Genomic DNA, 17,884 nt, shown 5'->3' on the forward strand with positions numbered 1-17,884 from the left:
AAAACTTCTGACAAGATGTTACATAAACTCACAAAACCCATGTATCAAATATGGTATTTATGAATCCCTTGTGGCAGGACCATTTTATTGTAATGTAAAACCAGAGATTAGCCACTTCAGGAAATGTTGACAGTGATCTTATTTTCTAATACAATTTTATCATCATCTATCATGGTTTGCCTAGTCAAAGGGATCAGATTTTGTCAGAGGATTCACGGCCATCTGTCATTGTATATCATGTTTAAAATCCAAAGCAGACAAATGCAGGTCAGCGGCAATCTGTAGTAAATAATATGTTTTGATAGTCTATAATTAGAAAGCAATGTAAGGCTCTAAAACGTGTGCGTGCAAACCCAGGAATTCCCAAGCAACCGTCTCATCGAGTCAAGAGTCATTATAAGCAGTAAGTCTATTCTGTTCTGCACCACTGCGCCGCACTGCCTGCAGCTTCTGTCGGGCAGCATGAATAAGGAAAAAGGCACTTAAATATCTAACATTAACCGCGTCATCTGAATGAAAAGACCGGAGACATGACAGGCTTTTCTGCTTGCCAACTTGAAGCGATGCAATGGTAACCTGGGATGGAAATATTTGGGGCTTACATTACATCGCCCTTAGCTACTTTTATTGCTGACTTTCTCAGATTTCATCTATGAAAGTTGGTAATGATGCCTTAACTATTATCTAAGGTACCACACAGGAATTGCTTTCCTTTAACTCCTAACTTGATTTTGCTTCTTTTTCATAATTTCTTTGTAAAATGTTTTAATGTGTCTTTTATTCTATCTTCCATTGCAGTCATACTGACAGATGAAGAGGTTCAACGGAAAAGGGACATGATAATGAAGAGAAAAGAGGAGGAGGCAGCCCGAGAGGCCATGAGGCCCCGGCTGAATGAGGAACAGGCTCGGATCATCTCCTGCCTGGTGGAAGCTCACCACAAGACCTACGATGCCTCCTATTCTGACTTCACACGCTTTAGGGTTAGTCCTGTGAAAAGTTACTTTCTTTCTTCACACCTGCCAGAGGTCCTGGGTTAAAATCTGAGACAAGCCCCCACTTGTTAAGTTCTCCTGAAAAAGTCCAAGGGGTGTGGGAAAGTAAAAAGTGTCCGGTTTGAAAAAAAGAGACATGGAAGGAAAATTGTTAAAGTTTTAAAAAATGAATAATTAAACTTAAAGAGATGGATGAGCTGCTATCGCCTTCAAAAGAAAGAAAACATAACAAAAGCCTCTCTGGCACTCTGGCGTCATGGGCCACATAAAGCCCAGTTTGACCTTAAGATGGGATAAAGGAAAATCTCCTCTCTTTCAGTGCAAAGATGTTTAACTACACATGAAATCACTGAGATGTGCAATTTTAACTGCATGTCTCAGGTTTCGACATGAAAAATGTGCAAAATTACAGAAAAAAGTAGCTCACTGCCCAGAGTCTCCTGTATTTCTAAAACATAAAGTTTCTATATTTCTATAGATGGTTAATGACAGAAACATTTCTGTCATGTAATTGTTTATGTACTACTTAGTTCAGTTGATTTAGCATGAACGACCATGGGGGAGGAGAAACTGTAAAACTTACAGTTAAAAGTCCAAAAATGTATGCCCCTCTTTCACGTTTTCCAGCCTTCCAGTGGGTCTGACTGGAGTCTTTGCTGGGCTGACTCTGGTCCGGAGGCCTTATGTTTGACACCCCTGCACCAGCACTCTCTATTCTCTGGTCTTAATTGCTGAGTAGAGTCAGCTGTACAAAAAGGCTAGCACCTTACCCACGACCATACAGGGTAAAACCACAGCAGGCCCTACTAGGACAGTGACAGCTCACTTTATGATTAGTGGAGCAAATTCATTTTGTTTTCCAAATGACTATGGGTGTACCAGGTGTCATGTGTCATGACCTGGTACACACAGGATGAAAGCATGGAATCAGATCTGTCTTTTACTTTGTGCCTAATGAATATGATTAGATTAAATTTGTCTGCAGTAAAACATCAGGAATTGCTGCAATGTGTTAACACCACAGCAAGCCCCATTCATTATTACTGAGCGTTAACTCTTACACAATTACACTGACTTGAGCTGGACATGTATATGTGAGGTGACATACTTTAATCACAGTTTCCACTTATGCATATTTTTCACAGAAAATAATTATAAGTAACAATGAAGCAAACATTTTTGAATGAGTAATGAGAATTTGAGAACATGATTTTGGTACTTTTTGGTAATGTCACTGTTTTATATACAAAAATAGAGCTAATAGAGCAACAGTGTTGTGCCATGTGTGCCGACCAGGTTAGCTGTTTAATAGTTCACTGTTGTTGAAACGTGGGCTTTATTGAAATTCATCAAAGTGTTCTTCAGTGATCAGTGATTACATCAGCTGCTGGTGAGGCAGGGGCTGTTTTTGCTTGTTCTTTGTTTTTTTGGTAACCCCAGTACATACAGGAAATTTTCAGAACACGGTGTTCATGCACACTGTGCAGCAAACCTGACATTTCTAATTCTATTATGTGAAGCTTTATTACTTTATTATTGTGACTGCTATTCTGAGTAAAACCTCAAATAGAAAAAGAACAGTTCCAGCAGTCCCTGCTCCTGTGACACAGACCTGTGGTGTGTTGTGATTACTTGGACTTTTGGAGCCCATGAAAACAAGCCCAGCAGCACTGGGTAATATTAATGCTTGTGTTTACGTGTGTGTTTGCAGCCCCCGGTACGCGAAGGCCCGGTTACACGCAGTGCCAGCAGAGCTGCCTCTCTTCACTCACTCTCTGATGCCTCGTCTGACTCATTCAACCACTCACCTGGTGAGACAATAAAGGGTCCCTCTTCTCTTGTGTGTTTTATCAATCAGGGTTAGGACACAAGGACCCAGCTGTGAAGAGATCTGTTGATTAAAAATAATAATAACTAAGCTCCATTTTGCGGTTGTATCACACCAGCTGCATTGTCAGTGAGCTCCTGGATCATACCCACTGTGGAAAACAAACAGACCCAATAAAGGAATACTCATATTTGCAGTTACAAGAAATATGAGGGGTGCTTGTGCCCACTGTTAGTCATATACTGACTCACTGATGCTCCACAGTGAAGCTGTAGTGATTGTACTGATCTTGAGCTGCTGTGTGTCAATCTTTTTTAGAATTTGTTGCTTCTTTGCCATATCGGCCAAACAGAATACACTTAATACCTTTCATTAAATTACTTAAAAGTCTTTGGCGCATTTATTATTTAAACCCATCGGTTCAAGGTGAACTCACTTGCCATCTCCGCTGTGTAACCGGTAACTTGCTCTTTGCTATTTCTGTCTGTTCTAAATGTTTTCTTGTAATCCCTCCCTTCCTTCCCCGCCCTGTTCCCCTTTCCCCCCTTCCTCCTTTATCAACTTGTCTCCTAATCCCCTCCTTGAGCAGAGTCAGTGGACACCAAAATGAACTTCAGCAACCTGTTAATGATGTACCAAGATGGCGCAAGTAGTCCAGACTCCAGTGAAGAGGACACAAAACTTTCCATGCTGCCCCACCTGGCTGACCTGGTGTCCTACAGCATTCAGAAGGTTATAGGCTTTGCCAAGATGATCCCAGGCTTCAGGTACCAATTAAAGCCTCTAATGAGATTTGCCAAGAAAGTACATTAAAGCATTTTGTTATTTTTGTAACTAATATTTTTAAAAAGATGGATTCATCTAATTTGCCATAATTTACCAACAGTTGCTAAACACTATATAATGTTAGCTTTATTTGGGTTTACGTGGGTCCCAATGCACCGATAAAATAGCTGATCAGCTATTTCGGTAGATTACTCATTTGATTCACTAAGAAAACATAAACATAAATGCTAAAAATTTGGCCATTCTAACTTCCAATATGTACGGATTAACTGAATCTGCTAATTTGGCTCTGGAAGATTCTAAAGAACATTTTCAGTTTCTTTTTTCCCACATAGATTTCATTTCCATAGACATGAGACCAATAAAATGATTGGCAGATTATTCAGTAATCTGACTGAACATATAATTTGAATACTTTGTTGTGAATGTAATTGAAATGTCTTAGAGACAAAGCAGACTGCTTAATCTGATCCAATTAGAGATAAGCAGGAAAATTGCTGGGCTCAGAGGGGCTCTGATTGCTAGACGTCTCATACCATAAAGCCGCTAATATTCTAGCAATCTTATTCTCAATGCCATTAACTAAGTTTCTGATATGTTTTTTTATGGACTCGTTACAGTATATCCATGTTATATTTTCATTTTTAAAATTAAATTTGCAAGAGTTTCAAGCAAACTTTCTTCACTTTTTCACTATGGGCTCTTTTCACCAAAGTTTTGAGGTGGCACATGAATTTAATTAATTTTGAAATAAGACTGTAACATGATAAAATGTAGAACAGGTGAAGCACTGTCAATACTTTCCCGATGCATTGTAAATTCTGGTGCATCCAATGGGTAGCACATAGACGATGCCCCACCCACATGAAGGGCCCGGTTGTTTGCTGGGCATTACCGAGTAAGGCGAGATGCTATTATCAACCCCCAAACAAACATGCTCTTCCAAGAATACTCCAGAACAGGCTGTAGCTTTATAAATACATGCAGAGCAGAGATAAATTTGTAAATGTATGCACATACAGAGACAATGAAACAGAAGAATAAACATGGAATACTGTATCTCTCACGTGGGTGTGCATAACGCATACATGTCTGCATCTTGGGAAACAATAATGGCTCATGGATAAGTAAGCTCTATGCTGTGAGGCCCAAATGAAGAAGTTTGGGATTTCTTTGTCAACTTTCTTTTTTCCTTTTCTTTCTGTAGGCATAATTATAGAAACATTTAAATAGTGTTTAGATCCTTGGTATGTAAAAACAAAGGAAAAAAATTCTGATTTCATTCAGCAGTGATCGCAGGAACATGTAGATAAAAGGCCTGTGGTTCTCTTACATTTGCATCTGCTTGCATCAGTGAATGCAGATGCACATACTTTTAGTTCTGTTTGCAAAGATCTCTGTTGCTAAAGTACCTGTTAAATACATTGTTTTATTTCTTGTTCTACTATCTCTCTACCTCACAGACGAACAGTTATTTGTGTATATAGGTGGTTAAGTGGAACTCGTCAGATGGAACAGGGGAGAGTATTCTGGGGACGAGAACATTTTGGGTTTTTTATTGGCACGCTTAATTTACATCAATTAAAATGTAAAGTTTGTTTGCAGCCAGTGTTTGTTACCGTGCACGTGTACCGCTATATAACAGTACAATCTGACCCATTTCCAAACTTACTACATGCACTATTTGTTTCTTTGGCTTTTTGTATTCTAATAAAACACTTTACAGTTAAAACTGTATTTTAAATATATTTACCCATGATTAATTAACAATTTATGATAATCTATTATTATTTTATTTGGTCTTGTATGGGTTATTCATGAAGTTATACATGTATAACTTTATATGGTTAATGCATTATGAAGGCACTATTTCTCTCAGGGCTTCAAAAAGTAAAGTAAACCAAAGAAAACACCTTCTTCTTCTGTCCCAGGTCCAGATTCACTGATTTGACAGTGCTTGTGCCTGACTGAACCAGTGTAGTGTGACTCATGCTTTTATCTGTAACTGTGTGTGTTGTACAGAGACCTGACAGCAGAGGACCAGATCGCTCTTTTAAAGTCAAGTGCCATTGAGATCATCATGCTGCGTTCAAACCAGTCATTCAGTCTGGAAGACATGTCCTGGAGCTGTGGAGGACCTGACTTTAAGTATTGCATCACCGATGTGACAAAGGGTTGGTCTCCTCTCATTCATGTAGCAGCTGCACAGTAAAACTAAAGCATCGGTGACTGCATTTCATGTTTACAGTATGTATTTTTAAAGAAGCATGTACAGAGCGTGTAAGAGACCATGCTTATCTGTTATATATACTCTTAAAACATGGACTCCTCTTCTTGAGTCACTGCTCTGGAGGCATTGGTGAATAATAGCTTTACACACTCCCAGGTATAGAGTGTTAATTGTTGAAGCTGGTGACACAGCTGGGATTATTTTTCTCCCAGTTTATATAACAGTCTTACAAGGATCCCCCACACTCGGCTTTTTACGCACACTTGCACATTACTGTGAGGTTTCAATTTCAGGTATTTTCAGCCACAAGCGCACACTCTGTGCTTATTCACTCGTACATGAAGGGCAGGTAGCGATGTTCTCTGTCCGCAAAATAGAAATACACATGGAGACCAGGTGTGTTTTCATTCATAAGCACAATGTACTAACAGTGAGTGTGTGTCATCCTTCACAGCGGGTCACACTCTGGAGCTGTTGGAGCCGCTGGTGAAATTCCAAGTCGGTCTGAAGAAACTCAACCTGCACGAGGAGGAGCATGTGCTGCTGATGGCCATCTGCCTGCTCTCCCCAGGTACTGCCGCTGCTGTTTGTGTGTTCGTCCGTGCCTTCATTGTCTTGGAGTATTTCCAGCTGAGCCATGCTTTAAAGATTGAGAATAGAGATTAGAGATGGTTAGTGGTTCGTTTCACTACTAACAACACCGTATCATCAAAGTGTGAACAGCATGGCGCAGGGTGTGTGTCGCATTCTCTTTCCGACCTAGATTCCTCCTATAGTCGTGTGCTGCCAGTAACACAAGAAAAACTTTTCCTGGAAGACCAAATGTGCTGTTCAGTACATTAAAGCATGAGGTTACAAAACAGCGTGGGAAGCAGAAGTTTGCATGCTGTAAATGACAAGTTTGAACCAGTGAATGAACATTAGGAGTATCAAATCCCTGAATCACAGAAAGAATCTGTCAAGCAGCAGGGTCATTTGTAGAGAATGTACACCATTTCAAAAACAGTTTGTTTTGTTTTCCTTGAGACTCGAGAGCCTCAGGGACACACTATTTGTATCAAAGCAACAGCACTTAGAAAGCAGCCGCAGTTAGAAATTAAATTCTTTGAGGGAGGGAAAAAAATCATTAGTTCTGTCCTTGTTCTCTGTTGCTATTATGTTGAAAGTAATCCAATAAAAACTTGTTATCTACACATCTTTAGTTACAGTACACACTCTGTGGTGCAGATTTCTAAGCACACAGAACAGAAAAAGGTTCAAAATATATTTATCCAGTAATAAGAAAGACTAACAGTGACAGACGTGATCAAGACCCAGAACATCCCATCACCATGGCCCTTACACGTCTCAGACACTAACTGATAGCAGACAGTGTTCTTTTTATCAACCTGCTCATATACAATACTGTGCAATACTGTGAAGTCTCAAGGCAAGCTTTCTTTCCTATTTTTTTTTTTAATTTCCTTTATAGTCGTTTCTGATGATTAAGGACCTTGAAGTGCACTTTATACATTTTTTGTTCTTTACTTCTTTGCTTTAAACATATTGAGTCCCCCTGCTGGTGATGCAGCTTCTGCATGTGTGTCCATTTCATGTTTTAAAGAGGCAAAGTGTGAAATGGACTCGACGTACCGGCGTGTCTATTACATGTTTTGCCGTGATACTGGGTTGATGGATAATATCTTCTGATGAATCACTTTGTTGGTGCTAGAATTATGTAGGCCTTTTTTATGCTTGAATGCTTGATAGGTCATTATGATTGGGTTAACTATCAAACTTACAAGAAAATGTGAGGGATGACTCAAAACTTTTGCACAACATTTTATACAAAGCAGGTAAATGTTTTCTGTTAGAGCAGCAACATTGTTGTACAATCTATGAAAAAACTGTTTATGGTTCAATTTGAAATGCACACTAGACAGCTGATGCATTTTCCTTGAAGAGACAGTAAGAGCGTCTGTGCGTCAGCTGTCTCTGCTGAGTGCAGGGAGGATATTACAGAGTGAAGATAACAGCAAACATTCCTGAAAAGAGACATTCTCCCACGTCATTAATCACGTCTTGTACACGTGTATATAAAGATCCTAAAGTCTGAGTCAAGCATGAGGAGCATATTTAACACAGAAATGAGACAGAAGTAATAATAATAATAATAATAATAATAATGGATTGCATTTATATAGCGCTTTTCAGCAACAGTGTTAAGTAATTGATATGATAATTACATTAATTTTATGATCAAATCAAACTTTTTATTAACAGGGAGCATGATACCAGCCTACATGTCTGTAGGCTGGTAGCATTACTACTTAACATTTAAATTCAGTATTTTCAAAAACAAAACAATTAAATGTTCTGAAATATGTTTTCTTTCTCGTTCCATCCACCCACACCTCCCGTCTCCAATCTCACCCTGCTGCTCCCTCTTTAATTTTCTCTGTGCTTCTGTCTGATTATGCCTTTCCGTCCACGCCCCCACCTCGTTTGTTGTGTGACCTTGCTCACGATGGGCTATACTCTCCACTCCCTCCACCCTCTTTGTTCTCCCATGTCAGATCGTCCCGGTGTCCAAGACCATGCCCGCATCGAGCAGCTCCAGGACGACCTGTCCGAAGTGCTACAGGCCTACATCCGAGTCAACCACCCAGGTGGACGTCTGCTCTACGCCAAGATGATCCAGAAGCTGGCTGACCTGCGCAGCCTGAACGAGGAGCACTCCAAGCAGTACCGCTCGCTCTCCTTCCAGCCCGAGCACAGCATGCAGCTGACCCCGCTGGTGCTGGAAGTGTTTGGCAGCGAGGTGTCATAGCGGTGGAGGAGGCCTGCGTGGATGCATTCACACGCTCGTAACACAGAGGATGAGTAACCAACCCCTGCTGCCTTTTCCCCAAGAACGCCACTGCCCTCATAAAAACCTGGGCATGTGGGAGAAAGATGGATATTCTGACAGGTAGACAGTAATCTTCACCTCTTCATCATCTCTTCATCCTCCTAACCTCAAGCTACAAGACTCAGACAACTGGACCTCTGGATTTACAAAAATGAAACACACTAAACAGGTTCTTGCTTTCTGTTGCACTTGGATAATCAGATTTTATTTTTGCTTCTGGATTTGCAAACACTGTACAGAATCAGATTTCATTACATCACTCAGATATCCAGACTCTTTGACATCCTGGTCCTCTCTCCATCCCCAAACTCCAAAAATCACCCCTTTATCATGATGGCCTTTCCTCAAAAACTACTAGATTCCTGCCACTTTTCCTGCAGTGGGATGGACACAAATGTCTCATCCTCTTTGTAACATTGCTCCATGTTCACGCCATTGCCACAATACACAGGAGCAAATGCACAGATTTACTTTCATTACCCATGCTGGGTGATAAACTCGGTTTAGATAGCTATTAACTCTTGTTGGTTTACAGTTTTCAAAAGGAAAGACATCCAAATATATTAAATATCAGAAGCCATCGGCAAGCTTACAGTAATCTCATAGAAATACAAAGTGAGAGTGGAGCAGGCGTGTTCCCCTGTGAATCTGTGCATGTAGTCTCAGATAGTGTAATAGACTGAAGAAGGACATTTAAGTAGGAAAGCGTCAGGATGGGAATGGTGGGAAGGAAGGAGGAAACGAGGTTGGATAAATGGAGGGAGGTGCTACAGATGATGGAATTCCTTTTTCACAGGACAAAAAGGAATTTAGTAAAAAAGAATGTATGTATAAAGCTATATAAATATAAATGATACGTATAAGCTGACATATATAGGAAAACATGGTTGCTTCCATGGAAGCAAATAGTTCTGACTATTGTACTATGTAGAGGATTTGAAGGCCTCTCCTCTGTTGTGTGTGTGTGTGTGTGTGTGCGTGCGTGTGTGCGTGCATGTGTGTGTGTATATGTCATATTTCAAAAGGCAATTACACACACACACTGAGAAGCGTGTGAGGAGTCCTTTTATTTGCGAGATACGTGTACAGAGAGGGAGAATATTGATGGACCACTGGGGGGGGTGTGTACAGGCTCTGACTGAGGGTCTAGTGCAGGGAAGCATTTTGGACCTGTGAAGTTTGTAGAGTGACATACGCAAACACAACTTCATGTTGCATGGATAGTGACTATCCAAAAGTATTTGTTCAGCTGGTTAGATTGCTGCTAAGACAGAGCTGCGTAGTTGGAGAGAAACCAGCTACCAGCTGTTGCCTCAGGGAAAAGTTTGTCTGATGATATTGTGTACTTGGTGTTTACGATGTGTGCGGCGTAAGCGTACAATCATGAGACCGAGATTGTTTTTGAAGCTCTAGGCATCACTGTGATTTCTAATCATACTAAATAACAGCAGGAGGAAGCTAAAAGAGGGACTTTTTGAAATAATAGTTAATGCGAGACTTTGTTTTCTAAGCTTATCTGATCAAAGAAATTACATTAGAGGTCATAATTAATACATTTCAAATGCAGACTCATTGGTGTGAAAGTATCTGCCTTAGCTTTAGTTTGTCTGATTGTTTTTTTCCCCCAAAGTCAGAACAGTAGCAATATACAGTAGTTTAATGTTGTGAATGAAATCCTGAAGATGCTCTTAGTAGCAGAGTAGCGATACAACGCACGAGAAAGATTTTCTTTATTTGTAAAAAGGTAAACTCAAGCCTCATATCTTTTTATCACATTTGTATAATTTTAACACCAGCCACATAAGCGAGGTTTAGAATGTTAATTTTCAACATCACTACATATCATACATCACATTTCTGTTGACACAGTGTTTGCTCACCCTCATGCAGACCTGGACCACCCCCTTGTGGACAAACTTTGTAAATACCACTTGCTAATTCTGTACATATTTAGAATTTAACGTAGGATAATATAGGAAGAGAATTCACTTGTTAATGGCGAGATGCTCTGCTATATGCAATTAGGAGTTGAACTCTTATGTTTTATTCTGCTAGAACGAACAGACATGGCAGTTCTGGACAGGTTGCTGAGCTGTTTCAGGGAGAACCGGAGAAGACTGCTGGCTTTTTTTCTTTTTGACATTAAGCGGAAAGAAATGTACCTGTTTTATATGAGTAAAACACCACCACAGCTAAATGAATTCCTACTGAATTGGCCAATATAGTCCCAAATAGTGGACAAACATCAATGAGACTTCGAAAAAATATGTTTTATAATTACAAACACTTCATATGATTAAACATTCCCAGTGGCATTTGTTTTTGAGCATTCCATCTACACAGTATACACACAGTTGGTGTAAGCATCCTAACACACTGGCGGCCTTTGAAACATGCCCAACAGCTCAGTAACTTCTCGCTAGTAAATGTCTTCTCTGTCCATTTCAGGCTTATGGATGTATGTCTTTTTCTCTCTCCTTCTAAAGTCAATCGATAAGCTTCTGACAATTATACAGTATATTCATAATCTTTTCATTTTGGTGAACATCTGATTTTATTTACTGATTTAATTTTGTTCCTTTCAAGACTGTCACTTGTATTGCGTGTCAGAGTTTGCCGTCTTGCTGGCGCTTGGCTTGCTGCGCTGCAGTGTCGTTTTAGTGAAGCAAAGATGAGCAAAGCGGACTCCTGGAGCCGTTTTCCAAGAACAAGCTTCTTCTTCCCTTTTTTTCCCCCTGATATCAAGTGAGTGAAGATGGAATAGCTTTTTCTTAACTCACATAGTGGCTTCATCCTCACATACGGGGAAGGGAAGGAACACTGACACTGATTTTTGTTAATGGAAGGAAAGAAGTCAGTGTCGCTGTTTTCCACCTGGAGCTGGATCATTTCTTTGTGAACGGAGAGGCAGTCCCCAACTCTGTATAGAAAAACAAAAACATCTCCTTCTTCAAACCCTCTTGTGATAAACTAACACTGCCTCAACTGACTTTCACAGGACTTAACCAACGCAAACTGTTGCAGCTACAGCATGGGCGTGCCTCTTTTTTCATCAACCATCTAACCACCTCAATAACCAGTTACAGCAGGATTACTCTTCATAGCTTTAACTCAGCAGCGAGTCAAGCTCTACTTTGGAAAACTGTGGTGCACCAAGGGCTGATGGGAGTGTAAGTTTTAGGGGCCACAACTGCTGTGGAATTGTACAGGTCGCTCAAATGTGGAGATGACAACCGAGAATGGCTCCTCTGTCCGGCTCGACCCAGGAAACCTTTGGAGTGGACCTCTAGAAGACTGTGTAGAATCTGTAAAGAGGATTAAAGGAGATAAAAGACTTTTTAAAAAGAGAATTGCCACAGATGTGCAGACTTAGTGACACACTGTGACACTGACTGATACGTCGCCTGTTAAAATCCAAAGCGGGATGTTACCTTTGTCACTGCTCTGCGTCTCGCATCGCAGCTGTTTAAATTCAGATTTGTTTTGTTTTGTTTTAAAGTAATCGTCATTTGCTAAAGAACAGTTGTTGACAGACTTTTTACATTTACATCTACATCATCTGTTTCAAAAGAAATGAAGGAGAGGGTGATGGTGCGAGAGTCTGCTCACTTGTAAGGATTCCCTATTTAACTTTGCTATGCTGCTGCTGGATGCTGACTCCTCTCTGGAGAAGCCCTACTTGCCATTATTAATGTATATATTTAGGGTTAAACATGAAACATCTGGCTTATACATTTTAACCTAATAGTTGTAGCTGATGCTAGAGGCCGTTAGCGTTCAAAAGAATCCAAACAATGCACAAGTCTCTCGCACCATTACCCCTCCACCCTTCAACCCAGGTCAGCAGCTCCACCTCAGTAGCCTTACTTACAGCAACCTCACTCAGCTGGAAACATTTAACAGATACCTCAGTAATGTACAGGACAACTTTTCACAATAGCCTTCAAGGGAACCAAACATAAACTCATACCACAGATGTACTCAGCACACACCAATACAAACACACACACTACAACTCTCTCCTCAGCAACCTTTGCAGTGTTCATAAGATATACAGGAAACTAGTTGCCAATTGTTGTAAAAAGGTTGTTAGGTAGAATCCTGTTGTGAGTAGGCCAGTGGATCCCAATGTTTCTCAGTGTTAACTTTCACACTCTCGTTTTTTTCCTCTTTACTCACTTGCTGTCATCACTGCTTTGCTCTCTTTTTTCTTCGCACTTTGTCGTCTCTCTGTCTCTGTAAACGGACGACGCACCGCTAAGCTTTAGCAGTGCGTTTAGCCAAACATACTACCTCTCCCTTCTGCACATAAATTTATAAATATATATATTTTTGTCGCAGCATGATTGTGCTTAATATAAAACATCCATTTTTACGTTAACACTAATTTAGAAGTTTTTTGGTGTATATGTACAGTATATTCCTTTTTTATCTCTTTTTTAAAAAAAATGCTGGATGATATCTATTTTTTTTTTTTTTTTACTTCAAATTTCTATATAAAATTTTAAACTCACTTAAATCCGAGGCCTCTTTAGCTCCACTTTCTCACCTAAGTGTGTAGATGCATGTTAAAAATGATGCATGAAAGTGAGGCTACATTCAGAGCAGCAGAAAGTGCCAGAATTCTTTTGGATTCTTTTTATGTGTCTCAAAGAGCAGATTTATGTTTTTTAAAGTATTATAATTATTATTATTGTTTTACCCAGGAGAGAAAAAAAACCCATTTTTTTAGGTAAATATCTAAATGAGCAACTTATTGGTGGAACAGACATAATTTTGATGAAACAGTAACTTTACAAAGTCCCCTTTACCAAGCAGAAGAGCTGACTCGATAGGTGAAGTTTTGTAGACTGAAGCATCGTATAACAGAACTTTGAAATGACTGAGAGGTAGAGCCTGACTGATTTATTGGCAAGGCGATATTATTGGACTATATTTGCTATTTTTTGTTATCTGCATTTTTAATTGAAAATAGAAATGGAAAGAAGAGACAGAAGAAACACCCTTCAGCCATGTTGCGAACGGTGATATTACATAGTTTTTCCACCAGAGGGCACTTGGCACAAACAACAAGCGGATGATCTGAGGTGAGCTGGATAGAAGGTGAACAAGTGAATAAATAACTACACATAACAAATGTTCAGGAAAGTTGTATGTATCGTGCATACAAAACAAAAATAATCAGCCGATATTTTGGATTATTGGATTTTCATACCACTCGATTTTAGAATCGACCTTGAATATCCTGTATCAGTCAGGCTCTACTGCGAGGTGTGCGGGACCTAAAAACAGTTTATAAAAATTCTGAAGAGAGATGTGTCATAAACTCAGCAAAATAATAGTGACAAGTTTAACATTTATGGAAGTTCATTTTCTTGCTTTCATGAAGCAAGTTAGACGTTTGATTGATACCACTTTGGCTCGGTGCAAATATTAAGCGGCGACTTTGTTTCTGTAACAAGATGTAAAGTTATATAAGCTCCATATTTTACCTCCACCCATACAAACGTTGCTGTTAAAGTGGACCTGTTATGTTTTCCCTATTTGTTTGGGGGGTGGGGCTTGGTATCATTTATATATATACTTATGATGGAAGCTACTCATCTTAAATATGGCTGAAGCTTCAAATAATGAATGGCTTATGTACAAGTAATCACTGTGAGCCAAAACCTCAACTCTGTTTTTATACTCCTAGATCTGTATGATGCCTTTGGTCTTGGTGTAAGCTTCACCTAGTTGCTGTACACACTATGTGTGTGTATGAGGGGCAACCAATCAGAAGAAAGTTAGCTTAGGGGGAGGGTTCCCTTAGAGGAAAGGAATGTTTCGAACAGGATGAGCTGTGGCGCTGCACCAAGGACAAGTATAAGCTAAAATAAGGGATGTTCTTTTTTTATCCTTGAATCATGCCAGCTACTCAGTACAGACCAACAATAAAAATATGGGGCTGGAAATAAACATCACAGGTCCACTTTAAGGTAACTGTCTCCAGGATGTAGCTTTATATTAGGCATACAGACATGAGAGTGGTATGAATCTCATTTATACCATTGCAAGAAAGCAAGCATCACGCTGCCCCAACAATTCATTTAACCAACAAAGTCACAGAAGGCAAAGGTAAAGTTGAGAGCAGTAAATCAAAGACAAAGCAGGGACAAAATACAAATGAGTGATTTTAAATCAAAACATACTTGACAAGCTTGAGTTTCATGAGGCTAATTGATTGCATGTCAAAATAGAGATGGTTCATTATGAGCAGTCAGGAATCGAGTCTCATGGGTTGTTGTATGAAAGTAGCATAAAGCCAGAGAACCTAAGTGCAAACTTTACAAACAAACCAAAAGAATCTGAGCTCTGCGAAACAAGAGGAAGCTGGTCCCACTTGAATCTGCTCGTCAGTTAATCAAAATAATACGCTAACAGATGTTTGTCTCTACTGACCCACTGCTGTTGATGAATTCATCCCACACAGTCAGAAACCTCTCAGTCAAACTTATGTAAATGTTGTCAGCTTCAGCTCAGATAATGAGAAATGCAGTTCGACTTTGACAACTTTGTTTTCCCCCTAACATTCAAAATGTAAAAAAATAACTCCCACCACAGTGACCCTCGGACAGCTTTGTTTTCCCGTGACTGTCTGCGTGTGTTTGTGTGTGCGTGTGTTTTCTTTTTCTCTAGTGCCCTTCAGTTGTCTGATAAGGGTTTACAACATTGGGATCCTATTTTAGATACAGTAACAGTTTTTGGGTTCTTTTGCATCAAAGTATCACGCACCTGCACCAGCCCAGCACTTCTGCCTTCTTCTAACTCTGAATGCTTCACCTATGTGCTGCTCTCACTTAGCTTTCAAATTAAAGCAGACCTTTAGAAATATATGATATGAATGACTTAGCGAGACTTCACTGTGGCATTCTAGAAATTAATGGGTCATGTTTCAGCTCACAGCATGTGCTTTTGGTTTTCTAAGGTTCATTTAGCACCCTCATCTGTTGCTGATGGAAATCCTTTGGCAGATGCTTCATTCAATTTGCCTCCTGATTGACGTCATATAGTGTCCTTAAAACTATTATTAGGAGGATTAGTCTTAGTTTACACTTAAACGAGCTGTATTCTGAACAACAGGCTGTGACTCGGATTCATATGTTGCCTGTGTTTGAACCTAAGGAGAGCGGACAGATAGAAAGCCAGCTTTTCTGTTGTCTAACAGATGGATTTCACTCTAAACAGATTGTCATCTGTTGCATTTCTTTGCTACCTCTTTCAATATGCGCTTACACAGACACACACACACACACACTGAAAACGCTGCACTCAAAGGTCAACATGCACCCATTTGTAACTGACTGTAAGAAGACAGTGAACACATGACACACACTCAAACACACGCACACTTGTGCCCACTTCTTTTCCCTCACCAGCAGTTTTTTGCCAATGATGCACTTGTGTTTTTGTCTCCAAATGCTCTGCAAAACATATGTTTAAAAACATTTTTAAAAAGAATTAGTCATCAAGTTTTATTTTTTTAAAACCTGTAATCTCCATAGTAAGACCTGGGCTAGCCAGGTGCTTAGAAGTGAGTAGGTTTTTCATCCATCTGTATAGAAAGATTCATGTCTTCAAAAATACGAGAGAAAAGAAACATAAATGCACATATTTCTCAGCTCAGTTGTACCTTGGTGTGCCTAGAACCCACAGCCTTATTTTGGGACAATATCAGGGGTTTTAACCAGAATACACGATGTTCTGTAGAGGACAGTTGAGTTTTATCGAGTAGCCCTCCCCAACCCTCCCTTTATTTCCACAATCGGTTTTACGATGTGCATGTGGAAGGTGCGCATCCTCCACGGGGTGTGCTATGTCAGTGTTTCAGCTAGTTGTGATACTTTATTTATTCCCCTTTCAGACGACACTTTAGAGTTAAAGCAAACAGAAAAACAAGCAAGAAAAAAAACATTTTGGAGTCTGATTTAATTTTTTTAAATCTAATTTGGCTCGATTAAAAGTCTTTTTAAAGGGTTTCCAGTAAATAACGATCTATTATGTAGGTCTGTGTATTTCTTGTAGAATAAAAATAAAAGTTGAAGTAATAATTGATCTCACCAGAGTCCCAAAATAAGTACTTTTGCTTTCACACATGCACACCACCATGCAGTAAAACTCAGCAGATCTCAGTGCTTTGAGCAGAAATTTGTCTTTTTCAGAATACACAGTTGCCAGGGCGCTGCTGTTGATGGCACCATCAATAGCCTTACGTAAAGACAGATAGTGTTATACATGAACTAATGTCTCTGTGTGGTATGAATCACCACCTTTTATTTTGTTTTTTGCTCTTTTCTATTTGCTCTTCTCTTTGAAGTTGATCCATTGTACTTTGGTTAAATGCATTGTATTTAGTAAAATACTGATGATGTTTTGGGGAAATCACACAAATAAAACAGCTGTACATAGTGACGCAAAACAGCCCTTGTGTCCTCGCTTCTTTGTGTCGTGCTGTAGAAGAAAACATCGCTTATTTCTAACTTAATGCTGATAAATGAAACCTTTTTTTTTCCTAGAAATACATCAGTTTTCACATTTTTAAAAAAATTTGGAACAGCATAATTCAAATTCCTTTTACCTCAGTTAGATTTTTCCATCATTGTGAAAAAAAACCTGCAAAGTTAAAATGCTATGTGTTTTTTGTTTTTTTAAAGGCACAAATTAGTCCCTGCATGTCATCAGAGAACATGTATGGGGTGATACTTTAAGGCACATATGCAAGTTTCTTTTAAGTTAACTGATTTTACTATAATCACCAGAGGCCCCCAGACTTTCCATTTATTTTTAATAATCCACTTAATTACAGTCACTTATACTCAAAGTGAAACAAATCGACAAACGAGCTTGCAAAGCTCTTCTGTGTCCACTGCTCATTGAGAAATATGGAACTATTTAATGAGCAATATTTTTTTTTCCCTGAGTGAAGTTTGTTGATATTCTGTCATTTTATTCTCCACTTGATGTTGGGGGAAATAAGTGAATTAATTAAAATAATTGTATTTAATTTAATTGTGGGACTGCCTCGTTTATTACCACATGGCTGTACACTTCTTTGGCCGGTAGAGGGCGCAAATATGCTGCTGTAGTCCTGAGCGGCTGATAGACTCATCGAAGTG

At 39.4% G+C, this 17,884-nt stretch overlaps 1 protein-coding gene across 3 annotated transcripts in view; it reads left to right on the top strand.

Moving 5' to 3' along the window:
- The window catches only part of LOC102299085 (vitamin D3 receptor A), a 76,195-nt gene extending 59,036 nt beyond the window's left edge, over window positions 1–17,159 (top strand). For all 3 annotated transcript variants that reach the window (XM_042224564.1, XM_005931493.3, XM_005931495.3), the window contains 6 exons: window positions 799–983; window positions 2,707–2,806; window positions 3,413–3,590; window positions 5,632–5,783; window positions 6,294–6,410; window positions 8,395–17,159. In XM_042224564.1, the coding sequence (XP_042080498.1) occupies window positions 799–983; window positions 2,707–2,806; window positions 3,413–3,590; window positions 5,632–5,783; window positions 6,294–6,410; window positions 8,395–8,648 (986 nt within the window). In that variant the 3' untranslated portion in view covers window positions 8,649–17,159. The remainder of the gene's footprint in view (window positions 1–798; window positions 984–2,706; window positions 2,807–3,412; window positions 3,591–5,631; window positions 5,784–6,293; window positions 6,411–8,394) is intronic.
- The last annotated feature ends 725 nt before the right edge of the window (window positions 17,160–17,884 follow it).

This window comes from Haplochromis burtoni, unplaced genomic scaffold, assembly GCF_018398535.1.
Source record: "Haplochromis burtoni strain Fernald_Lab_line unplaced genomic scaffold, NCSU_Asbu1 Contig_141, whole genome shotgun sequence".
Classification (NCBI taxonomy): Eukaryota; Metazoa; Chordata; class Actinopteri; order Cichliformes; family Cichlidae; genus Haplochromis; species Haplochromis burtoni.